This window comes from Tupaia chinensis, unplaced genomic scaffold, assembly GCF_000334495.1.
Source record: "Tupaia chinensis unplaced genomic scaffold, TupChi_1.0 Scaffold000627_1, whole genome shotgun sequence".
In the NCBI taxonomy this organism is placed as follows: domain Eukaryota; kingdom Metazoa; phylum Chordata; class Mammalia; order Scandentia; family Tupaiidae; genus Tupaia; species Tupaia belangeri.
The window spans coordinates 5826200-5846339 of record NW_006160147.1 but is presented as its reverse complement, the minus strand read 5'-3'; the positions used below and the strand labels follow the sequence as shown (position 1 = coordinate 5846339).

The following is a 20140-nucleotide window of genomic DNA, read 5'->3' as shown; positions in this document are numbered from 1 at the left end:
ATGAGAAATCAGCTCAAGGCAATCTTAAAACAAGCAAAGCATTTACGATGAAGGCCTGGTACCTTTGCACTGGGGGGCAGTAGGTGTCCACACCCCCTCAGAGGTACAACGTATAGATTCTCCTCCCACCAGCACATAGCCAAGGTTACAGGTGTATTTTATGGATGTTCCAGGGTCAAAGCGAACCCCGTGTCCACCTTCATTTTGTCCATTGGGGATTTTAGGAGGGGCCTGACATTCTAAAGGAAAGAGAAAACACAAACTAAAATAAAACTTAAGTATTAATAATCAACAACAGAAATAAACTGAGACAAAGAAATTGACATTAAAGCTAGAACTCTGTTCTGGTGGCAGTTGGATGATACAGACAATACCTCACAGCCCAGCTTAAGGTAATTTTGTAGTGGGATATTCAGTGAGAGAGAGGACACTGAGGCTTTGTTTTTTTAAGAGAGATTTTTGCTATTGGGTACATGTGCTTGCCAGAGAGACAGAAAGATAGAAAGCAAGATCTCACACACATACCCAGGGGGATGGCCATGCCACAGTCCCTTCTCCTCCATTCTTCTCTTGGGATTTTGGGCATGCACACACATGCACACACACCCAGCGTGAATTTTAAGCTGCTGGGTCTGGGACTCTAACTGTCGAGTTATGGGAGTATGTGGAGTATGTGGGAGGCCAATGATGTAACATTATGTTATCTGCTGGTTCCAGGACACTGAGACTTTTCATAGGAAAATAGTGATTTATTCGTACTGGCACTGGCTTAGTAGATTTGCATTTTTTTTAAAGAATGATTTTATTTAGCTTTTTATTTATTTACTTATTTTATTTGACCAGAGAGGGATAGAGTGAGCAAGGAGGGGAGGGGAGAGTGACAAAGCAAGCTACCAGGTCCAGGACTCAAACCGTGGTCAGCTCTGTTGGAGGTCAGCACCTTTCACCATCACACCACCTGCCAGCTCCATAAGTGGATTTGCATTTAAAGGCTGAACCCTGAATTTTTTTTGGGGGGGGGAGGCTTTTTTTTTTTTCCTACTTATTTTCGTTTCTTTGTCTTCCCTATATGGTTATACACACTTTTATACTTTCGATTGGGTGACTTATGTGATAAGGATTATCACATAAGAATTATGCAGGTATGCACTGGGCTACTGGGCTGTTAGACACACAGGCATACATAAAGTTACAGAGCTGCTATAGAAACAGGGTTATAAGGTTACTACAGGTTACACATGTACTTAAATTCTAAGCATGCTCTGTTAATCTTTCTTTGTTTTGGAAGGCCCCCTGGCCACAATTTCAGATCAGCGTTTATCAATCTTTTCTGCACATAAAACTGCTGTCGATTTTATTCAGTTCTCGCTGGATACAATAACTCCTGTCCTCTCTTCCCTTCTTAAGGAATTATCTTGAGTGTTTTTATGGGAGATTCTGATATATCCCTGAGAAAGGGCCTTTTCTGACTTCCCTTTTAAGAAATCGTTATTAAGACAAACATTTTTCTCCCAACTTAGTTTTTTTTTTCCCCCAAGCATATTTCCCCCAAAGTGAAACAACGGCAGAGGGGATGATACTAAGAAAGCCTTTGATAGGGCTGGCTCTGTGGCCTGGTGGTTAAGGCTACTGGATCACATGTGGCCAATTATGCAGTTCAAGTCCTGGCCCTGAAATCTTGAGAAACATGCCAGGTGCATGTGTGTGCACCCTTAAAATCCTGAAAGGAGGGAGAAGTGGAGGAGAAAGGATTGCTTCATAACCATTCTCCATGGAAGGGGGCGCCTTCTCCTCTTCCTCTCTGTTTCTCTCTCTGGCAAGTACGAGAGCCCTCAGGGGGTGGGGGGAACCTTCTATAGAATTGTACTTACTGTACTTAGTATAATCGAGAACAGAAACTGCCTAAAGCCTTGCTTAAGGTCCCATAACCCCTTCCTCTAATTTTCTAAAAAAAATCTAATCAATAACACAGTTTTGAGTAGTAGGTCGCCTACCCTTTTCACAGACTGGTATTGACGGTTCCCATGTGCCTCGGGGATTACATCGGACTTGTCTGCTGCCCTTCAAGGTGAATCCAGCCATGCAAGCAAATACCACTGTTTCATTGTAGGAATATTGATCTTTCTGCACAGATAACAGGTAGCCCCTTAGGATCTGCGGACGTGGACACTGAATCGCAGAGGTAGAAAGCTCGCAGCGTGGCGCAGGACCACTCCATGTCCCTGTGCCCTGACTGTTGATAGTACAATAGATAGTGTCTTCTCCCAGGAGGATGAAGTTCACTCCTGTCTCTGGGCCTGGGTCACAAGTGTAAGTGACTGTGCTTCTATATGGAACATCCGCCGAAGAGCTGCCTGTGTGCCTCCCATTGAGAATATGCGGAGGAGGTGAGCAAAGAATTTCTAGAAAAATCACAGAGAGGCATAACAAGATCACAAGTGTGCAACCAACAAAGAATGGTGTCTCAGCTACCACTGGACACTGTCACTCTCATGTCCTAGGTTCAAGGACTGTGATGTGGGAATCTATAATGAATCAATCAAGGCAGCTGAAGCAATGTAAGTTAGCAGTATGACTGGAAAATTGTACTCCTGATATGTCTACTTTGTGGTAAATAAAATCACTGATTTTACCAAATGTACCATTTCTTTCATGTAGCCTGGTTGTGTACTTAGCAAGTCTATATGACTTTCAGAGAAGAAAAGTCCTAGGAACTCTGTTGCTTGAGAAAGCCAAGAATAAAGAGTAACGGAAGGATGCTTCAGTGAAGACCAAATTCCTAAAAGAGTTCTAGAAATTCTTTGCCCTTTAACGGTCTGTTCTGTAACAGCCAAACCCAAAGCTGTTGGTTCTGAGAATACAGAGTGCTTTCAAATCTTCATTCCTTGCAAACCACAGTTGCCTTACCTACCTTGGCATACTGGCATCTTGGTCCAAACAGCTTGCTGTCCAGCAATTACACATCGACTAGAAGGTTGACCTTGTAATCGATACCTGAAAGCAGAGGCAGTCCTTCAAAACCATCGGACAGTTTGTGCTGAAGAACAACAGCTTCCCTTAAAATCCAAGGCCGGTTCACTTAGTAGGAGTGAACTTCCCCTCTTAGTAGGCTGACCTCTCACAGCCTCCCCCCAGGCTGTCCACAGAGCTTCACAGCGGGGCTGTATGTGGACTTCACAGTTTATACCACACCCATGTAAGCCAAAGAATCACAGCTCATAGACCTCCCTGACACTCACCCTGTGTTACAGGAAATGGTCACAGTTGTGCCAACCCGAAGACTCGCCGGTGCCTCCACCCACCCATTGGGAACTAGTCCTGGAGGTTCACACTGAGCCTCTAATAAAAACAAGTCAAAGACAAGAAACATGAGGCAAATAGCAGAACAGTCCAGATTCTTTCAATGGATTGTAAATTTAAGGTACCTTTACATGTAGGAGTTTCAGCATCCCATTCTCCAGAAGACAAACATTTAATAGTCTTTTGTCCAAGAAGCAAGTAACCAGGGTCGCAGGTGTAAGTCACAGACAATCCCGGGGCAACGTGGTTAATGTCCTCCGCTGTGTGATACCCATTGAGGATCCTGGGAAGTGACGGACACTCCACCGGGAAATCTTTATACACATAGGAGAGAAAAAAGCCATCGGCTGATCCATCCTTCACAACAGAGGTACTAACTTCAGACATAGATCCCGAAGAATGACATTTGATCTACGGTTAATCAGTCATCAGTACCTTTTGATTCAGTCTTTGAAAGATCAAATAGGTTTGGTTTAATTGTATCCATTATAAGCCACAGGTAGTACTTTTTTCCTCTTTAGTTACACTACACAAATTATATTTACCTTGTGAAAAATGTCCATTACCAAAAAATGTCCACATTTGTCCACATTCACCCTATCCTTAAGTCTAATCTCTGCTCCAAAAGTAGCATAATACCCTTTAGAGGGTTATCCTGCCAGACATTAGTAATATAGTTTGTTGGGATCCTATATATAGATATAGATATAGATATAGATATAGATAGATAGATAGATAGATACACACACACACATAAATATAATACATATTATTCCATGCCTTGCTTCCTTTAACACATCTTAGAAAAACATAAAAATAAGTCATGACTTTCCCGATGACCTAATAGATATACTTAAATTTTTTGAAAAGGCTTGTTTTCCATAGCCATTCCATTTTGTGATTCTCTTATGATCTCCCACCTCCCAAACTATCCACTGATAGAGAGATTCACATTTTTAAATAACTTCACAGATTTTCAGCTCTTTAATCCATTTAGAATTTATCAATGTTGTTCTTTCTTAAGAAAAAGAATGCTTAGGGGCCAGCAGGTGGTGTGGAGGTTGAGGTGCTGGATCCCATATGGCTGATTCTGTGGTTAGAGACCCAGACTCAGTGGCTTGAAAATCATGCCAGCACGTGTGCATGCATGCCCCAAATCCTGAGAGGAGACTGGAAGAGAAGGGACTGAGGCATGGTCATCCTCCCCAGGAGGTGATTTCTCCTCATTTTTTCTCTCTGGCAAGTGCACATGGCCCATAGGGAAAAAGGCAAAAGAAAAGAGAAAAATAAATGCCAAATTTTGATGAAATATTTTTTCTTAAATCAAATATAGCCAACTTTTGAAACTGTAGAATTGAAATTCAAGTTTAAATTTCAGCAGCAATATAAACCAAACAAAATGTGAACGAAATGAAGAGTTTACAGTAGGTCCCACTTGATTCAAAACGTGATGGCTCAGGAGATGCCATAAGGAAATAGTGGGTCCCTTCAAACTGTTTACAGAGCACAGGCAACGGGGCTTCTCTTGTGCCAGACTCTATCAACAGCTGCTTACAATTGAGTTTTAAATCCACTGAGTGTATTTCTGTTACCAGAGCCTACATTTCTTTTCAGTTACCCAAATATGAAGTTTAAAACCACCCATTTCCTACAGCCCTAAAAATCTCTGGCCCCCATCTTTGTGAGACTTACTCTACTCAGTGGTTATGTATGCTCAATTACTTTTTCTCTTTATACATCCAATTCTTTTGCTTAGTTGATGTTTTTGGAATGAATAGATATGGTCCTCCATGACCAAGAAAACCCCAAAAAACTATCATTTTCACCTTTTCCTTTGCATTCTCCCATCCACCCCCGTCATTCACATGTTCACACTGTCCTTCCTTCGGAAGGATTCAAAACATGATCTACCCAGAAATGCAAGACCCCATTCTCTCAACGTGGTTTCCTTTTCATACTCACCACTCTCACAGGTCGGTAGTGGTGTTGGCCCCCATGTTCTATTTGCTTGGCACCACACGGTTTTGTTTCCTTTCATGGTGAAGTTGGTTTTACAGATAAATGTCACAGAATCACCATGTCTGTATTGTGTTCTAGATTCTTTACTTTTGTATCCCCCTGGTACCATGGGCTCAGAGCAAGTAGAATATTTATTGTAAAGTTCACATGTTGGAGGAGGTTTATCCCAGACTCCATTCACTTGGTCTTTAGTTAGACAAAAAATAGTTTTTTCTCCGATGAGGCGGAAGGCATTCAAACAAGAGTACCTTATCACAGTACCAACAGGCACAGGATTCTGAGGGGTAACACTCCGGCCATTTTTGATAGGAGGAGGAGGGTCGCAAGTAATCCCTGGAAAGGAGAGAAGAAAGGAAGTTCGCATATGGGATCACGATAATAAAAAGGTTCAACTTTAGATGGGAGATCTAAATATAGAACACATCGCTTTTTCAGAAACACACTTAGAAATCTGTATAAACTATTTCTCACGTATAGTTCCTGCTTATTGCCAAGCTTTTAAGTTCTTACCTTTCTCACAATCTTTGGCAAACAACTCAATTTATGACTATAAGGACCATTTTGATTGAACAATAACAATGAAATGATTTTTCAAATAGTTCTGAGTCTAGTCAATTCTATAAAGAAAAGGCAGATTAAGCAAGAACATAATAGATTAACAGCATGCTTATTACATGTGGAAGGTCATGGGTTAATGAAACTAGGAATGAGTAGAGCTGGTTTCAAATCCCCACGGACATTCAATAGCTGTGTGACTTTAGGCAAGTCTTGCCTTCTCTAAGCCTCCATTTCCTAGTCTACATTAGTATAATTCAAGCCTATTCATAAGGTGCGGTGAGACTCCAGTGTGATAAAAATGTGAGAAAGTACAGTACCTAAAACGTACTAATTATTCAGGGCTTATGATATGTGCAGGTGATAGGATCATATTCAGTCCTGCTGCTACCACAGTGTACTCTCGTGACAGGTCATTTGTCGTGCATTGAGTTAGACCCTGGTATAGAAGCCCAGGAAGTGAACAGAGATTCGAATAATGAACCCATGGTCTATCTACTTATCCTGGTGGGCAAGTAGAATATTAATTGTTCACAGCTACCTTGGTATATACACGTATTTTCCGAGTAAGTCTTCAGAATAAAGGGAAAAATGTCAGTCTCCAGAACTCACAGTTAATTTGATTTTGCTCCAAGAGAAGCTCTTCAGTAGAGAAAGTGGCATAAGAAGACACAGTCGAATGGTTTCTGCTCATCAATGCTATACTAGGTTTCATTAGGGGTAACTTTCAAAAGCCTTTTTCTTTATATGTATAGAAAGTGTAATATAATATTTAGACAACCGAATAAACGTAATGTTTTTTATCTGTATTCTAGAACACCCAGAAGAAAAGTAGCACATATCCATTCAAAGCACATACATAGGTAAGATGTGATCATTGATAAATGCATGGGATCACACTAAAAACCAAGAGGTAGAAGATCCGTACTTGATTATTTTTGTTTTCTACTCACGTTCACAGACAGGAAACTTATTATTCCAGAGTACTGTCATTCCTTCTAGGACACACTGACTAGAAGATTTGCCATTTAACCGGAACCTTGAACAATAAGGGGTAATAAATCATCACCAGATCAAGCCAATTGTCAATTGCATGGAATTAATCACTTCTCTCAAGTATGTGGTATTAATGGGATCTACATTTTTACAGGGTCCAATCTTAAGGGAGAAGTCCAAGGTTATTTGTGACTCAGCTCAGCTATATAATGACTTCAGATCAGAGAAAAAAATCCTAACAATGTATTCTCTTTTTAAATTCATCTTTTCCTCTTTGTTATCCACATGACAATATTCTCTTGATTATCTCTTAGAAGGAAAACCTCTCTTCCTAGTGAAGAAAACATCAAAGGCCTTGCTCCCTAAATTCACACCAAGGAAGCCCTTTACCGAAATGCCAAATCATCTATTAATTCTCCATAATAGGAGCTTTAGCTTTGAAACCGACACTTTGCTTTTTTCTGACAAAAGAAAAATTCCCAGCTTTGACCGGCCACGTACAATGCATATACTTGGGAAGATCGCGAGGATGATCAATGACAAGGTGCTCAGTCACAAATGATAAAGAAAAGAAAGAAAAAGACTCAAAGAGAGAAGAAGTTGCCTATCTTTAGAGATTAAGCTTTGCAAGACTTATTTATGAGTCCTACGTCTCCATCACTTCACTCACCCCTTATCACAAACAAAGGAAACCTCTGCCCCAAGCTGGAGATTGGGAGGAGGAACCACACGGCCATTGAGAAGTTGGTTTGGAATGGCATTGCATGATTTCACTAGGAAAGAAGAAACAAGGCTGGCACATGAAGAGTCAGGAAACAGTTGAGTTTCCTTTAGATGGAGGAGAGCTTTAGGCACCTTCACATTTGGGGGCGGCATGATTCCAAGTTCCCGAGGATGTACACTGGACAGGGTTAGTTCCAATGAGTGTATAGCCAAGCTCGCAGCTGTAGGTCACTTCCTGTCCAACTGGAAAGAATTCCTTATCCCTTTTGTTATAATTACCATGGTGGATAGGTGGAGGCGGTAGACACCCTAAGAAAAGAATAGGACCATGTATCTGTAATAAGAACTTTCTTCTCTGCAACTTACAGCCAGCATGGGGTTGACTGGGTAGAGGAGGTGGGAGTGAAGGTGGTGTTGTTAACTCTATTCAGTATAAAGCAGAGACTCCTTTAGGTGAGATGGACTGGAATTAGCATGTATTGCTTTTTTCAGACCAGGTGACCATGCAACTGTTTTCCCTGTCTCGATCTGTTCCAGATCACACCTCATTTCCCTTTCATTCAACGAAAAGTTCTGAGAGATCCTCTCACTATCTTCCTCCTACTTTTCCCATGTGTCTATTCAAAAAAAAAAAAAAAAACCCTCATTTTATTTCTAGATCCCCAGATGTTAGCCCAACTCACCCTCGAAGCACCTTGGCAGTGGAGGATTCCATTTGCCGTCTGAATGGCACTGTACTACATTGCTGCCTTTCATGGTAAAACCAGGCTGACACTTAAACATCACTGTATCGTTTAAGGAAAAGGAATATCTAAATCCAGATTCCATAATTCCATGTGCAACCTCTGGAACTGGGCATTTGACTGGAGTAATACATTGAGGGGGCGGACTGCTCCAGACACCAACTTGATCGTCTTTGCTGGTACAATATATTGACTTTTCACCCACAAGATCAAACAGCTTTTCCCCATGCTGTCCAACAGTGCACTGATAAGTCACCACCATTCCATAGTGAAAGTTCTCTTCATTGCTGCTGTAAAACTCCCCATTGAGTATGGGTGGGGGTGATTCACAAAGAATAGCTTTTGGCAAGGGGTAGGTGGAAAAAGAGAGAAGACAATTAAATGTTATACTTTCTAAAAATGTTATCTTCATTCTCATAAATAAATTGTACCCAGCCCAAGATTCATCTATATTGTTGAAATTCTATATCCTATATTCTGAATCCTTAAAGATGACTCTAAGTAGGAGGTAGCAAAGTAGCCAGATACATGAAACTGGCTGATTAAAATTCAAAAAGCTATGAGCAGGTCACTAGTCCTCACCTTGGAGAACATACAAAATTTTAGGAAAGGCACCTAGGCTGGCCTACTTCTTGCAGAAAATAAAGTTGGCAGTGCATAATCTCACGATATATTTTAAATTTAAGCATTTCTTCAGTGTGAAATAACTTATGATCAAAAGACAGGAAAGTATGGTGAAATCAGAGGACACAGAGAAAATGAACAAGCCACAATTCTGTGCCCCCAAACTACCCAAGCTATGTATAACCTTCCTAGTTACTCCTTTTGAGGTGCAGATGCCACATTTCCCTCTGGAAGAGGACACAGGAATTAAATAAGGCACAAAGGAGAGATTGTTCTACTCACATTCACAAACAGGCATGTCCTTATCCCAGGTTACAGTATTGTCTGAGATAACACATGTAATAGATGAGTCCCCAATGAGTCGATATCTAAAGATAAAGAGATGAGTGATCACCTCCCAGCCTAAGTTGCATTTGTAGAATAGCCTTGTACTTTCCACAGAAAGAATGGTGGAGAATAGAATGTCATGGATGATAAGTAGTGGCAATAGATTAGGGACTTATGCAAAAGTTTCACCAATGTAAAGCCCAATAATACTTGTCTCTTAGTCAGTAACACTGGAGACTTAAAATTAGAAGACAGCCCAAACTTCTTCCCCTCCTAGGGATTATGTCCAATGAGTAAACCTGAAGAATCATCTATGGAGCAAATCAGGTAGATGATTTCTTTTTTTTCTTATCTGTTATAAAGAGTTAACAATTACTAAGGTCTCTTTTGGAAGACTGATTGTTTCCAGCTGGAACTACTGTTCTAGTATCCATGCACCCTGAAGATGTTGCCTGTCAACTCACCCTTTATTACAAGAATAAGTAATTGTTGACCCAAACTCGATACCCTTGGGTATAAACACAGAGCCATGGAGGAGTTCTCTAGGACTCATACATGATTTACCTATAAGGGAAAATAAAACAGATTTGGGGCTGGGATTTGGAAGATATTTTTATTTTATATTAAATCCCATCCTGACTGGACTTGCTGATGAATCTACTTAAGTACACTTAAAAAAAAATTTTGACATTGACAAAACATGTACCTTCCAAAAAGCCAGTCAACTCCAGATACTATTTGTTTAAAGAATACAGTCTATATTTCTGTGTATAGATGCAAATTTTAGTTGAGGTCAATGATAACTATATCTCTAATTTTTCTTTTTATATTCTCTCGGTTGATGGCATCATCCACCAACTCCTGCCTTAAACTTCATCACCATCATTACTTTTCTGTAACTCATCTTCTATCTTCTGCCCCCCCCCATTCGATTAGTCACCAAATTTTAGTAACTAGACTCCAAATATCTTTCTTCAAAACAACCATTTGCCTCTGCTGTAATTTCCCATCAGATTACTGAGTGGCATAATTTACCATTCTAGGTATGGTTTCCCTTAGATATTTTCTACATTGCTGTATATATTATATTTTTTCATGATAGAATGCATGTCCACACAAGTATATGCATCGAGAGAGAGAGAGAGAGAGAGAGAGATGCACCCTCCATAGGTTGTGATCCCCTTCCTCCAGTCCTCCAGTCCATCTGATCTTGGCCATTTGTACAGATGCCTGGAAATGTTCTAGGCTGACCCTGCTGGTGATTTGAACCATGGTCACTATGTGGGATCTAGCTGCTCTTCAGCAGCACATTACTGGTGAACCAAGGAACCAGCTCCTATATGTGTTACATTTCTAAAGCATAAATATGGTATGGTAGAGACTGAAAGACTGGAGAACATGAAATCATTAAAAATTGTAATGGACACTAGAAACAAAGTGGAATGAGAGTGTGGGAGGGGAAGAGTGTAGGAAAGGAAATCTGGGGGCGAAATGGAAAGGTAAGACAGTTGTGGGACACAGATAAGGATTTTTATCTGTTGACAAGGATGTGTATAATAGTCTCAACTGGGCTGGACTGAGGTGTGTGACATGCTGGGTAAAGTCTCTTCACAATCTAAATGATGTACAACAATTTAATGTATGAATAATAATTTTTAAAAATTAATAAAAATATGACACACACGCCCCCAAAATATATAGGGTCCTGCCACTCTTCACACTTAAAAAATTTAACAATAGCTTACCATTGTTGATGGGCCATCATGATAAGCTCCAATCCACTTAATCAACTAGTATCATTTACCATGCATCCTATAGTCCAACCATGCTGATTTTTTTCCTGTTTTCCAAAGATATCAAGTTCTTTCATATCTCTATACTTTTTTTTAGAGAGAGATTATTTTTACTATGTGGTGCATGTGCTTGCCAGTGGGACAGAGAGAAAGAAAGTGAAAAATCCTTACCCCCCGGGGGGTGGCCACATGGCAATCCATTCTCCTCTATTCTCCTCTTGGGCTTTTGGGCACACACACACATGCCCAGGATGAGTTTTAAGCCACTGGACTCAGGACTTGAACCACAGCTGGCGACATGGGAGTCCAGAGACATAACCATTATGCCATCTGCTGGTCCCTCTCTATCCTTTTTTTATGCTGTTTTCTATCTTAGAAATCCTAGATTTCCCCAGTTATCTGAGATGGTATTTATTATTTACTTCTCTATGATCTCATAGCACTTTATAAATCAAAGAAATTATATCTCAGTACAGCTTGAATCAGTTTTTACAACGAGTATAATGTTCTTCCAGGGTAAAATCTATCTGGTTAAATTTTAAGTCTCTCCCAAACCCCATAATCTCATCTAGTGCTTCATATCTAGTAGTTAACTAAAAAAAAAAATCTTGAATTGAATGGGGAATGATGTGAAACTAATATCCTTCTAAATTAACTCTTAACCTCACTCTAACATAGAGTAGAGATTAGAGATCAAAGTCAGGGAAATAACAGGGTAAATAGAGCTGGTCAACTGTGAAGACTTAACTCTAATACCCAATGCCTTTAGAAGTAAAAGGAAACATGGAGATGCCAGGAGTCCCCTTTGTTAGAGATGACAGATGAATCTACTGGTCTTTTATCTTGAAAATAACAGCTCATCCTAAACAGATATACACATAGACCCCAATTGTCTCTGTTATAGGATTACTCACGTTTACAGAACTGCTGAGCGTCTGACCACTTGGCGTTAGGTAAGCAGGTGATAGAGAATGACCTTTTGATATACCCAGGAAGGCATTTGTATTCCCACCGTGTCCCAACATCAAACTCAGACTGATCACTCTCACTTGTAGGCTTAGCAAAAGGATACCTGGGCAGGAACTTACACTGACCTAGAGACAAAGACCACAGGAATATCAAAAGCAACAGAGGCGAAAACTTCTCTATGTCTGTTTCATCACCAATTATTCTGACAACTTTGATCATTAGTAAGTCCGTCTAAAAGGGGGCAATGTTTCCAAGACAAACAACACATATTGTTACAGCATGGATAAACATACCAAGAAATAAGCTCAGAGGTTCAAACAAGTTTTAGGATTGACTTCAGAGGAAGAACTGGAGAAAATAATTGTTTATAAAATTCCAGAAACAGTCCAGGGTTGTTTCATCTTTTTACAGCCTTATAAATAAAAATGTGTGGTTTGGGTTTGTTTGTTTGTTTATTTGTTTGTTGGGGAAAATAGAAAGACAAGGGTCTTGCAGGCTGTATACTTGTGTTTTTAATTAATTTTTTTTCTGGGGGAAGGAAGCATGTTAATATTTTTCCCCAATTTTGTAGACGTGTAATTGATACACAACAAATCACACATACAATTAGTACACACTATTTGTTGAGCTTGCAGGAAAACAAAACTTAGAGTTTAATAAGTAAAATCTAAAATCTTGTAAGTACATATCTGATAAATAAAAGCCTTGCTGGACTAGCACGAAACTAAAGTACATCAGAGACCTTGTAAAAGCTCAGCACATGTGGGATCCTCGAAAATTACTTGAGTGAATCAATAGAAAAATCTTAGTTACTGGGACCGGCAGTTAGCCCAATGGCTATGTCACTGGACTCCCATGTAGTCAACCACGGTTTGAGTCCCAGACCCGGTGGCTTAAACTCACACCGGGCGTGTGTGTGTGCATGCCCATGATCCCGAGAGAAGAATGGAGGAGAAGGGATTGCGGCATGGCCACCCTCCCTGGGGGCTGATTTCTCACTTTCTGTCTCTCTGTCTCTCTTTCTGTCTAGCAAGTGCATGTGCTCTATAGCAAAAACCTCTCAAAAAAAAAAAATCTTAGTTATTAAACCTTTAGCACCTCAAGAGAAGAAAACATGTTTATTCTTCATTATGTTAATCTACCCACCTAGTACAGTAATATGCTTCCAAGAGAGTTGAGTATGTATGTGTGTGTGTGTGTGTGTGTGTGTATGTGTGTATGCATATGTTTTAGTTTTGCTATAGGGCATGTGCACTCCCTAAAGAGAGACAGACAGAGAGGAGAGGGAAAGTGAGAAATCACCTGGGGGAATGGCCACACTGCAAACCCTTCTCTCTCAGGCTTCTTTTGGGATTTTGGGCATGTGTGCACAAGTGCCTGGCATGATTTTCAAGCCATCGGGTCCAGGACTCAAACTGCACAATTGACCCTATGGGATCCAGCACCTTAACCACCACCTCCTGAGTCAGTAAATACTTTCTGATGAGACTAGATAAAAGGAACTAGTCATTTGAAGACAGTTACCTGTGACTTAAATGATTTATTATTATCATTATTATTTTTAATGAAACAAATGTTATCTAAGAGACGGGTAAGAAACTAGCAACCACATACTTGAAGATGCACCTGGAAAGGTCATGTTTCCAGATAGAAGAGAGAGTTCGAACTTCAGCTCCATAAAGTTATATTCAGAGAGTAAGAAGTTAACTCTGCTTCCAGGTCAGATGGTAGCCCAAGAAAAAAGCACCCAGCTTTGAAGCCCCCCAAGCATAGCAATATTTTTGAATATCAAATTTATAAATAGCTTTTTTCAAACAAGTCCGAGATGGTTACAGAGAATGTCAAAGAATAAACACGGATTTACAGAAAGACATACACAGAACTCCCATCACCGTTAGGACCCAGCTCTCACTGGAGAGTCCCTTCTATTTATTGCCGCAACTCCTTAGGTTTTCTCCATTAAAAACAGCAGATGTCTCCACGTGCGTGCTGTGTGAAACCACAAGGCTCTGTAGGGAGGATGGGGGTTTGCTCTCAGCAAAGACTCACTTCATGACACTGATGCTACCCGTGCCAGGTACTCTAATCAAGTGATCTAACCTACCATCCTTGAATGTAAGTAGGGACGATACCAAATTATCAGCCACAAGTTGGAAAATCAATTTAAATTCACAATACTTAATTAGCAACAATGATATAGACACCAAATTATCCACTCCACGCTGGAAAAATCAATTAAATCCACAAGATCTCATCAGCAGCGATGATATAGACTAAGATGAAGCCAAGCCCTGGAAACAGCGAAAGCAGAACTATTTATTAAAGGATTCTCCATAGTGAAAGAGGTTAGAATCGTACATTCTGGATGAGAACTAAAAAAATAAAAATAATTTAAAAATATATATATATATAAAGGAAAGTTTCATCTCCAATGAGGCAGCTGGGGGAATCTCTCACTGGGGATACGAGCCCTCATTGGTAATGAAATTGGTAAGACAGAATTTCCAGAGATCATTTTATCTCCCATGTCGGAAAAGGAAAGGTTTTTTGATGAACCATTAAGTAATATAAATCTTTTTGATGTCCATGCACTCTTTCACATCTTTCTACAAGCAGGAGTAAAAGTCAGAGTACATCACAGCTGGATCTGAAACAGATGTGGAGGCAAGACGTTCACACACACACCCCTCAGACCATGCTACAAACTTAACTAGCCAGTGCTGTTTCAGGATGACACAGACACTTTCAACCCTGAGTCCAAGGGGCTTAGCTTAGCTTGAAATGGCTTAGAAATCTACTTGAAATGGATGAAAAGCAAGTATATAGAATAATAAAAATAAAAATCAGAAGGTTGCTCAAAAAGCAAGGAAGAGGAGAAATTATCACCAAGGACAAGAATTATAATCAAATGCCTTAATACAGAGTTTCCTGGCTAGCTGATGAATGATTTTTTTGGAGGTTTTTGCTATAGGACACGTGCATTCACCAGAAAGACAGAGAGAGAGAGAAAGACAGAAAGTGAGAAATCATCCCCCTGAGGGGATGGTCACGCTGCAATCCCTTCTCTTCCATTCTCCTCTCGGAATCTTGGGCATGCGCGTACATGCACCTGGTGTGAGTTCAAGCCACCAGGTCCAGGACTCAAATTGCGGTCTACTACATGGAAGTCCAGCGACATAGCCTTTATGCCAACTGCTGGTCCCAGATGAATGATTTTTAATCACCAGTTATGCATATGAACCCAGGTATAGTTCTAAGCCCAGGAGATGCATTAGGGAAGAGTAGAGATAACCTCCTAACCTTATAAAATTCATATTTCAACAGAAGGAGATAGACTATAAATAAATCCCAGGAGACAAATAAGATGATGCTGTAAATGAAATAAACAGAGAAATGTGTCAAAATGCAATGTGCTGGAAGGAAAAAGGGGAAGAATGGCATGCAATTTCAGTTTTGATGATTGAGGGAGGCCTGTGAAGAGGTGACATTTGAATTGGAAATGAAGGATAAGAAGGAGCAGCCAGGCAAAGCACAGGAAGCAGAAGTCTTGTAGCAGGCATGCATATGGTATGCTTCCATGCTTCAGGGAGAGACAGCAGGCAAGTGTAGCTAGAATACAGTGAGCAAAGCAGAGTAGGAATGATCAAGTTATGCAGCTCAGCAGGAGGGATTATGCAGGTTTCTTAGGCTGCTATAAGATGTCAGTGTTAGAGACCAGCAGATGGCTTAATGGTTAAGTCACTGGACTCCCACATAGTCAACTGTGGTTCAAGTCTTGGACCCAGCAGCTTGAAACTCACACTGAGTGCATGTGCGCATGCCCAAAATTCTGAGAGGAGAATGGAGTAGAAAGAATTGTGGCATGGCCATTCCCCCAGAGGGTAACATCTCTCTGTCTCTGTTTCTCTCAGGCGAGCATATGTGCCCTATAGCAAAAAATCAATCTAGGAAGAAAAAGATGTTACTGGTCAATGTTATACTAAGTGGATCCCATTTTAGACATGATACTTAACGCACACACTAGGCATTCAGATGAAGATGCTAGGCAGTAGGAATATACAAATTTGCAACTCAGGAGCAAGGTCAGGACTACACAAAATATAAATCCGTGTGTAAATATCATATAAAGTCATGAGACTAAATGAGCTCTCTTAGGAAGAAGAGATGGAGAAAGATGCACGAGAGCCAGGGCCGAGCCCCAAGACAAAAGAGACGAAGAACATCGAGAGAGATGGGAAAAAACAGGTAAGAGACTTCTGTTTCAAAAATAAGAACAAAAACTATTTCAAGAGGAAGACAGTAGAGAAAGGGAAAGATAGAAAATCGGCCACTGGATCCGTCAGCATGAAGGTCAGTAGTAACTTGATCAAAAGTACCTAAAGGAGAAAGGTGGGGGAACAGGTCAGTCTGGAGTGAGCAAGGAAATAAGGAAGTACAAGCAAGTCAGCACGAGAAGCTTGACTGAGGAGGATGACAAGAAGGTCAGAAAATCAGAAAATCGGGAGCAGCAGTTGGTGTAATGGCTATGTTGTTGGACTCCCATGTAGTTGACCGCAGTTTGAGTCCCAGACACAGTGGCTTAAATTCACGCCAGGCGCATGTGCGTGCATGCCCAAAATCCCAAGAGGAGAATGGAGAAGGGATTGCAGCGTGGCCAGCCCCCTCGAGGGTGATCTCTCACTTTCTGTCTCTGTGTCTCTCTCTGTCTTTCTGGTGAGCGCACACACCCTATAGCAAAAACTTCTCAAAAAAAAAAAAAGTCCACTGGGCCATGGGATGTCCTCCTTCTGTTCCCATATAGGATGTCCTGGTACAAATTTAATGCTGGTGGGGATGATCCGATACAGAGAAGCAAACAGGTGACACATGGCAGGAGGCATCTGCAGAAGTAAAGTCCTTGCAAAGACAACAGGGAATGGGATGTGGCTTTGAATAGAGGCTCAGGAGAAAGGATACTTCTTCATTATTGTAAAAAGGAAAAAACAATTTTCCAATACAGATTTCCTAAGCATCAAATTACATGCTAGTGTTTAGAGATTCAAATCAGGCAATAAAACAGATACAGGCCTTGCTCTCATGGAATCGGAATTCCTGCTTATTTGCAATAGGTAAGTAAATAAACGAGAATGTTTCAGATGGTGACAGGTGGCAGAAAACAGGAGGAGGTTCTGTATTAGCGAGAGTGGCCTGGCGTACAACCTGGTGTCAGAGAAGAGCCACAGTGGAGCTGAGACACGAGTGTCAAGATGTTATGTATGGTTAGGCAGGAGGAGCATTTCAATAGGGAGAATTCCTGGTGCGAAGGCTAAACAAGTACATGGCTGTGTTCGGGCGACAGAGGAAAGATCTGCATGGCTGGAGCAGAGGGTGCAAGGAGGGAATGTAGCAAATTTCAGAGAGAGGCAGAGGTCTTACAGCAGAAGACAAGGGGCATGGATTTTATTCTACTATGATGAGAGTGCATTCTACAATAGTGCAGTCAAAATCAGACTGCAGTTGAAAATGAGATTAACATTGATACATGCTATTGTACAAGCTACTGACTGCATTTAACTTTCAAGAAGCCATTGGTAGGTTTTAAGCAGGAGAGAGTGGATCTCTTCCAGACAGAGGTAGATTTGCAGTTGATTGGAAAACAGGGGAATTCCCATTTCATGGTCTGGTTTCCCTCATGTAAGGTGACAGTAAAGGCTTGAATAAAATCTAAGAGTGAAGGAAAATTGAATTTGTTTATGCAAATGAAAGAAAAAGTAGGAAAACACTCAAAGAAATTGCTCTTCATGACTTTGCTTATAACTGTGTACCCTACAGGTACTTACTGTAAAATCTTCCAGAGTACTTTGTAAACTTTAGCCTTCTGGGTCATACTCTGAACCAATGAATCTCTGGAAGAGGAGGTTGAACTCAGAAGCCTACCTTTTAAAAAGGGTGCTTCAAGTTTCTTACACAGACTTCAGTGCAGGAGCTGGCTGAGAGCCAAGTGATGATTTGGGGAGGGTTAACAGTAGCAACGAGGGTCAGCGGGGAAGTGGGTAGTGCATGAGCAATGGGGTGACAGGTAGGTCAGGGGATGAGCAGTGAGTGCACACAAGACAGGAGAAAAGAGAAAGGAGGGGCATGCTTAGGTGAGATCCAATTGAAAAAGCTTGAAATGGGACCAGCTGATGGTGTAATGGTTATGTCACCGGGTTCCCATGTAGTTGATTGCAGTTCGAATCCCAGACCTGGCAGCTTAAAACTCATGCTGGGTGCATGTGCATGCGTGCCCAAAATCCCAGAAGATAATGGAGGAAAAGGAATTGCAGTGTGGCCATGTTCCTTGTGGGGTGATTTCTCGTTTCCTGTCTCTATCTCTCTTTGTCTCTCAGCAAGTGCATGCATCCTATAACAAAAATCCCTCTGTAAAAAAAAAAAAAATCAGTTGAATATACTCAATTTTTCTCTCCAAGGCAGTAGGGAACTCTAGATTTTTCAGCAACAAAGTGGAAAAATGAAAAAAGACATATTAAAAGTGTTGTTTTTCATGACTGGAAAGGTTGAAGAAACTGGGAACAGAATGACCACAAGAAAGGAAGCTGTCACACAGGCAAGTATATTGCTTCGCACTGGGATGTTGGCAGAAGAATGGTAAAGTGACAACAGAAGCACATTGGCTTTAACAGCTGGCAGGGAGACGCCGTCTGACGAGTCTGGAGTGAGATGACCTAGACAGTAGTCCCGCTCTGACCCTGGGTGCACATTTGGAGGGAAGGCTAAATTGGCAAGGTTGGTGAAGAATTTTACTGTCAGTTGATGATCCTCTCTCTGAAACTTAGAGATAGGTGAGAAATCAGACCTGAAACTATGCCTCCGGAGGTGCTAGGAAAGTTGTGAATGTGCACCTGTCCAAATAGAGTTAGTATGTTTTTAAAAAAAAGGGGGGGGGGGAAGAAGATGAAGAAAATGCTTTGGGAAAATATTTAATTAAGGGTAAAGAGTTAAATGCAGGAAAGCAGATAGAGTAACTTAATGAAAAAAAAATGTAGTAAATGCAATATGTCCGGCACGTAACCAACTGTGCTGTGGTCACTTCCATGCTAGCTCTACATAAAGCCGGTTTGAATAGCAAGTAGACTTACTGATATTGATAGTAACGACTAACATCTGCCCTTGACTTGACTAATTTGATGTGATACTCAGGGACCTCAGTGAGGGGGTAGCACAGTTTGTCACTAAGCTTCATTTTACAGAAAAAGAAACCAAAGGTCAGAGAAGCTAAATGACTTGCCCAAAGTCACCCAGTTATTGAGGTCTGCATACCGTAAGCATCTTGGAAACTAGAAATTCACTGTACCTCGGAGATAATTAGAAAGACATTCATTTTATAGCCAAGAGATTAATTTCATATATTATAATACTTTAAAAAAAAAAAAAAGATCAAGCCGATCCAGGGGGAAAAAAAAAAGCATAAACATTGAATGGGACTTTCTGGAAGCTCACACCATTACAGAAGATAAATGACATGAAGAAAAAAAAACTATAGTTTTAATCAATGCCTCAACTTTCAAAAGTAACTCCGATATTTAAAGTTCACTTAACAATATCGCATCAAAGTTCAAAAAAATCTGAGACCCAGTCTTGGGAGCCAGGTATTGCTCTTGTTTAGGGGAGGGAGCGGAGGCTCTGTTGCTCTCACTGGGGAGTAGCGGACTTCAGTGCGCAGAAACCCCCGCTAGCAGCCTAGCCCGCCGGGAGGCGTTTGCTGTCGGGGCGGGTTTGGGTCCGCGGTGAGCTAATGCGCTCAAAGACCTCCAGGACCCTGAGCGATGCACCTGCGGGATCCAGCGACCGCAGGCCAGGAGCGCGCTACCTCCACACAGACAGTGCCCCCTGTTGCTCAGCTTCTAATTCTTGTGCTCCCCGGAGAAGTGGAGACACTTAGGGCCAGAAGATTGCAGGGGTCCCCAAATAGAAGGGGAGGCAGGAAAGCCTCCCACCTTCTCGCTCTTGGCCACCTGCTTTGCATAGCGGTACAGGATCCCTCCCTGCCCCAGGCGTGTCCCTACCTCCGTGCTTCATCCCCCCTCACCCCCAGCTCACCGAGGACCCCTG

At 41.2% G+C, this 20140-nt stretch overlaps 1 protein-coding gene across 2 annotated transcripts in view; it reads right to left on the bottom strand.

Annotated features, from left to right (window-relative positions):
- CR2 (complement C3d receptor 2) overlaps positions 1-20140 on the bottom strand; it is a 44880-nt gene that overhangs the window by 22945 nt on the left and 1795 nt on the right. For both annotated transcript variants that reach the window (XM_014591953.2, XM_014591954.2), the window contains exons 2-7: positions 5263-5652; positions 3426-3614; positions 3240-3339; positions 2912-2994; positions 1995-2402; positions 63-239 (exon numbers count right to left, since the gene is read on the bottom strand). In XM_014591953.2, coding sequence (XP_014447439.1) covers positions 63-239; positions 1995-2402; positions 2912-2994; positions 3240-3339; positions 3426-3614; positions 5263-5652 — 1347 coding nt within the window. The remainder of the gene's footprint in view (positions 1-62; positions 240-1994; positions 2403-2911; positions 2995-3239; positions 3340-3425; positions 3615-5262; positions 5653-20140) is intronic.